The 6,000-nt window shown below is 35.8% G+C and overlaps 1 protein-coding gene across 1 annotated transcript; it reads right to left on the reverse strand.

The window, feature by feature from the left end:
• Positions 1–806: 806 nt before the first annotated feature.
• Positions 807–5,638, reverse strand: LOC113042850 (hyaluronidase). Its single transcript, XM_074559800.1, is given in 7 exon segments — positions 807–945; positions 947–1,049; positions 1,052–1,243; positions 4,558–4,855; positions 4,857–5,233; positions 5,236–5,308; positions 5,391–5,638. Coding segments are annotated over 7 exon segments (1,203 nt in total). The 5' UTR covers positions 5,466–5,638; the 3' UTR covers positions 807–860.
• Positions 5,639–6,000: the final 362 nt, after the last annotated feature.

Genomic DNA, 6,000 nt, shown 5'->3' on the forward strand with positions numbered 1-6,000 from the left:
ACGATTTATTAAACACATAGTGACCTGTAGTAAGGCATGTCGTCACACTATAATGGGTAAGATTAAAATGTCATAATTAAACCAAAACTGGTTGTGCAATATTTTATAATTTTATTTACCTTGAAGTACCTGTTCAAAAGAGTCATTTGTTCATAAATCACATGCCATACTTCTTGTTCTGTATGCTTTTGATTAACTAACAAAAGAAGTTTAAAAAAATAACTACTTCATGGATCTAACAGGTACATTGGTTATACTTTGTTTTTGATGCAATAAAATAACTTTAAATTTGTTCATTAATCAGACCACACTGATTATGCTGTAATGCTTTTTTATTAATTAAACAACAGTTTAAGAGTCATCTGTACATGAATATCATAACATTTGTTCTGTATGCTTTTGAATCATTAAAAAGGATTTAAAACAGACTTTTGTTCATGAATGGAAATATGGGTAGCTACACTGGTTACACTGTATCAATATCTATATAGACTAATTTGCTCGTGAATTGAATAACACTAGTTGTGAAATACTGCATTTTTGATTCTGTACGAAGAACCAGTTCAGAAGAGTCATTTGTTCATGAATCGATCCACACTGGTTGTGCTACACTGCATGGTTTTGATTCAGTAAAATGAACCAGTTCAAAAGAGTCAATTGTTCATGAATCACACACCACACTGAAAAAAAAAAAAAAAACAGGTTGCAAAAGTGCTTTTTTTTTTACTAGATTTAAAACTAGTTGTGTTTGAAAGCAACATACAAAACCACTTTACAGTCACTGAGATAGCTACAGCTAACTTTATTTCCTTGTCTTTTTTTAATTAACATACAGTCCAAAGTCCCATGTACCCTGCTCTTTACAGTATCAGACACTTAATAATGGGACACAGACCCAAGAACAAGATGACAGACAGACAGGAGAAGTGAAGGGACACGGTCTCTCGGGTGGGACGGGACAGGCTCTGTTATCAGAGGCATCGTCCAGCTCTGGTACCCCGGACAAGTGAGCTTGTGTTTCATGTCCAGGTTATGATGGTTGTTAAGAATGGGTTGAGGTGCAGGTAGGCCTCAGAGTCCAGGCTCTTATGAACACATCTGCTGTTCTTGCACAAGGCCTTGCTGCACAGCTCAGCAGCTGAGGTCACATTGATCACATAGTGACCCAGTGGACCGTCAATGAACTTCTGGACTGTCAAGCAGTTTGCTGCACAAAGGCAAACACATGTTAAAGATATTAGAACTTATATAAACACATATACTGTACAATATTCAACATTTGAAGTGAATCAAAACCTTTCATCAAAGTTGTCCTAAAACCTAAAACCAACATGCGTTCTTGTCTAAGAACAACTTGGATAAACTTTTTTGATCCACTTCAAATGTTAACTACTATATCTAAATGTTGACTACTTATATTATTATTATTATTATTATTATTATTATTGTGGTTTTTTTTTCAGTTTATTCAGTGTATCAGTGCCATTGTTACGGTTAACTAAAATTATTTAAAACAAATGTATTATTTTGAAATAAAATAAAAAAAAAAAAATCAAAAATAAGCTTAAATAATTAGCTTACTAAAAGGTACTAAAATTAAGTTACAAAAAAAATTATTCTTATATTTATAGTTTTATATTATAGTTTATATATATATAAAAAAATTCAGTTAATGCTTTAATTTCAAGTAAGAAAAATGTTTTTTAATCTTTTAGTTTTTAACTATAATAACCCTAAGTAAAATAAAACAAAGCTAAAAAGAAATATTACAAAAATAATGATATGTAAAAAATTACTAAAACTAAAATAAAAATGATAAATGCTATAATAGTATATAGATAATACTAAAATAAAGCTGTTCATGCTCATTTTCCTCATCTAATCATCTAATGCTCATGTAAAAAAAAGTTATATTATAATTAATCTTTTATTAAAAAAACAATTTCAATAATAATTTGATAACAGTTAAATATAATAATCTCTACACATACTGTTATGATGGTTAAATTCACTTTTTTAATACTTTTAGTTTTTAATGTTTTCTTTTTAATTTGTTACGCAAAATATCAAATTAAACTTCTTAACTTTTCGCATGATAAAGTGTGTTTCTGTTAAACCCTATTTCCATCAACTTCACTGAACTTGACACAACCCCGTCAGAAATTTCCCCCGAGTGAGTTCAAATGTTTAAGCTCATTTACGTGTGAGACGAATAAACATAATTCCCATTATGTCATGCAACATAAAAACACATTAGCATTTTGGTAAATCTTTCCATCTGCTTCGGTTTACTCCCATCCCTCTGCTGTCTGTAAACAGGAAATGGGATTCACCCACAAAATGATCATATGTCCTTCAGGAGCACGTCTGTCTCTGTGATACAGTGCTGTAAATCAACAGATACTGAGATCAGTCATGATGATGCTAGTATTGTTTTATTTTAGGTTTTTTAAAATATGAACTGAAGATAAAATGTTTTCCTGAGCTTTAAATATGTTTAATATGTTAATACCATCAGCTCAAACGGATGCTGATCCTCAAATGCGATTGGTTACGGTTGCTCATATATTAGCAATTTTTAGCTAAAAAAATGCAGCCAATCCAATCAAGGAGATTTTTTGGTTTTTGTTTTGCTCAATACAAACATAGGCGCTTGTATGTAGGTTTAGCATTTGTATGTCAGCCATGAATGATACCTTAAATCATATGACTTACTGAGGAGAGGTGTAATCACTCATTTGATTTTTACGCTGAATGGAAGTAAAACAATACAGTCGACCTACATGTATAATGTAAGGTCTGGAGCCTGTTCTATCACATTGAACATATGGAAGCAATCGGTTGTAACCTAAACTAGTCATAATAAGTACATTACCTTGTGATGTACCTCGTTGTCTAAAAAAGCGGGTGGTCCCATCAAACTGAAAACACGTCTGCAGACCTACTGCAGAGTTTGATTTGGAACATTCCACTCATAATGAGGTGACAGATGAGTGTTTAAGCATATCTCTGGCATTTAAGATGCGGGGGAAGAGGGTGATTTAGGGGGTGGGTCTGTCACACAAGTATTTGACGAATGATTAAAACAATGTGTGTTTGACAGGTTCCTCTTGATGGCTGGAAAGCGTGCAAAGTAGCAAGTTGGTACGGATTAAAGCAGCTCTATGCTTTCTAAGCAGTTGTTAAAGGTGTAGTTCACCTAAAAATTAAAATTCTGTCATTAATTACTCACCCTAATGTTGTTCCAAAAGACCTTGGTTCATCTTCGGAACACAAACGAAGATATTTTTGATGTAATCCGAGAGCTTTCTGACCCTGCATAGACAGAAACGCAACTGACACGTTCAAGAGCCAGAAAGATAGTAAAGACATCATTAAAATAGTCCATGTGACGTCAGTGGTTCAAGAATACTTTTTGCAAGCAAAGAATACAAAAATGTCTTCTCTTCCATGTCAGTCTTTGACACACATTTAAGACAGTACCACGACGCATACATATTCAATTATTGAATAAAGTTTACTTAATTAAGAAATTATTTAAAACTTAAATTAGTTTATACAATATAATTTAATTAAATTTTATATATATATATATATATATATATATATTTTTTATTCATCAGTTTAGATAATATCTATCACTCAAACCCCTTTCTTACCTGTCCATTGGTCTCACATATATGCATGTTTGTAGTTCTAATCAAATTCTTGTCCAACGCACAATGAGTTGCGGGCAATATAAGCCATTAGAGTGTGTTTTTACTGGAAATAGTTAACCATCCGGGTGCCTTTGGGATACTCATTTCAACATACTATGACACACAAATTCTAATTTCAAATGCTATTTTGGAAAACAGTAGGCAAATTGGGAAGCAGGATATATAGCAGTGTGGCGAGTGGGGCGGGGCCGAGAGCCGTGGGAACGAGGAGTGAGGCCAGGTGCAGTGATTGGATATGAGCTACACCTGCGCCCCACCGCCGGTATCGAGTCCCACGTAGGAGATGGAAGGATATAAAACTGGAGCGACTATAGTGAAGGAATAGAGTGGACCAGGCCAGGGACATTATTTTATGTTTGCTTTTTATTTTGTGCGCACCAGTCGTCCGTGAGGGGCTGGTGCACTGTTTTGTGTTTATTTTTGAATTATTAAAATGTTTTGATTGTGCGCCGGTTCCCGCCTCCTTCTTCCCGATGATTACAAAGGTTATATCGTTACAAGCAGTAATTATATTACTGTTCATACCAACACATGACAATATTCTGTTTATTATAGCCAATGGTGTGCATTTTGGGACGGGGCTACCTGTTTAACCGACCAATGGCAAGGTGTTTGGAGAAACCGGTTTGAAAACGGTCATTGTTTTTGCTATTCTGTTCGTTGGCAGCAGTTTAACTTTTCCCCTTTTTAAATTATAGAAGGGCGTAAAAAAAGGAAATTACAAGAAATCAAGTTTTGGTTTATTAGAGCCAATTCTTCAACTCCTATACCACAGTTAAAATGTAATTATTAAAATGTAACCCTATATTTAAATATTTGTTGTCCTATCACTTCTGACAACAAATGCAATGCATAGAAGGGACTGAATAGACAAAAACGGGCAGCGTATAGTAATTCCTAGCAATCGAGGCAATCCTCATGGCCTCCTTGACATGGTAGTGCACAAATTTAACAGTATTAGCTGAAGACTTGAGCTCATAGTCGAGATAGATGGGAGGATAGAGAGGCGTACTCTCCTTCCAAAGCCACATCAGGTGATCATTGCACACATGCTCTATATTAGGAAACTCTCCAGTGTAACGTAAAAGAAACTGCTTGTAGCCATACTTGTAACAGTCAGGAAACAGATAAAACCCCCCAAAGCCCATGCGGCTTTCGACTCTCAGCCAGATCCAGTATTGAGTTCATGAGTACTTCTCCGGCTCTCTCAAAGAGCCCCTATGCTTCATTTCCCACCTTGCTTTGTGGCCAACCAGGATGCAGTTTCCTTACAAGCTCTTTGGATTTCTTCTGGTAGATGTCCTTCGAGCCCCAATTGTGAACCCTCTGTGGTCACCAGTTTTCCCAGTTGATGACACCAAGCCTATGAAAGTCCTTGAAGGGTATGAGCTTGTCGAAGTCAGCTCAAGCTTTGCTGAGGTGCTTGCTCAGGCTTTGGTTCTGAGGAAGGCCACCCCTGATGGGAATCCATGAGCTGGTGTAGTAAGGATAGTATCCCCGGTGATTGTAGTAAAGATGGTCATGTTGGGGCCGCTCAAGGTTTCGTCGTTGTTTCCAACGATGTTGAAGACACCAAGGTCCAAATCCACCTTGATAAAGAGACAGAAGAGATGTTATTCTCATCATTTGGACCACACATAACATTTGCTAGATTATTGACACATGTTGAACCTTGAATCGAAGACGGCAGGATTCACTAGGCGCATTCCACACCACCACAAATGGACGATGGGAAAACAAAGGCATTCAGACCTGGTTCAGCTGATCCGCCCAAGCCACCAGTGATCCACACTCTGCCCCTGCCAGAAAGCCGATCAGTGCAATCGCCCGAATGCCCTCGTAGATCAATCAACCCACATGCCACAACAAAATATGAAAAATCACATTGCTGCTGAAAAAAATGAATACATCATGAGGGTCATTTGGCAAGGATAATCAAAGACGTGGTTGAGTGACAGACAAATGAGGGTCATTGAGCCGTGGTGCTCTAGATTCCACAGCACAATGATCCTCTGTACTGCACCCAAGTAACTGTCCCCTCATTTTAATGCTCATTCATGTAATTCATTACTTGATTAGGGGACTGTAATCTATCAGAACTGGGGATTTTGTATTATTTACTATTTACTAGTATTTATTAATATTTTTAATTAGCTTTTATTTAAATTGTCAGTTTATGTTTAGATTTTTAGTAAAAAATGTATGTGCTTTTGTCATCATCATTATTATTATTATTATTATTATACTTTTTATATTTACTGTAGAGGTCATTTAATCAAAT

Source organism: Carassius auratus, chromosome 25, assembly GCF_003368295.1.
Source record: "Carassius auratus strain Wakin chromosome 25, ASM336829v1, whole genome shotgun sequence".
Taxonomy (NCBI): Eukaryota; Metazoa; Chordata; class Actinopteri; order Cypriniformes; family Cyprinidae; genus Carassius; species Carassius auratus.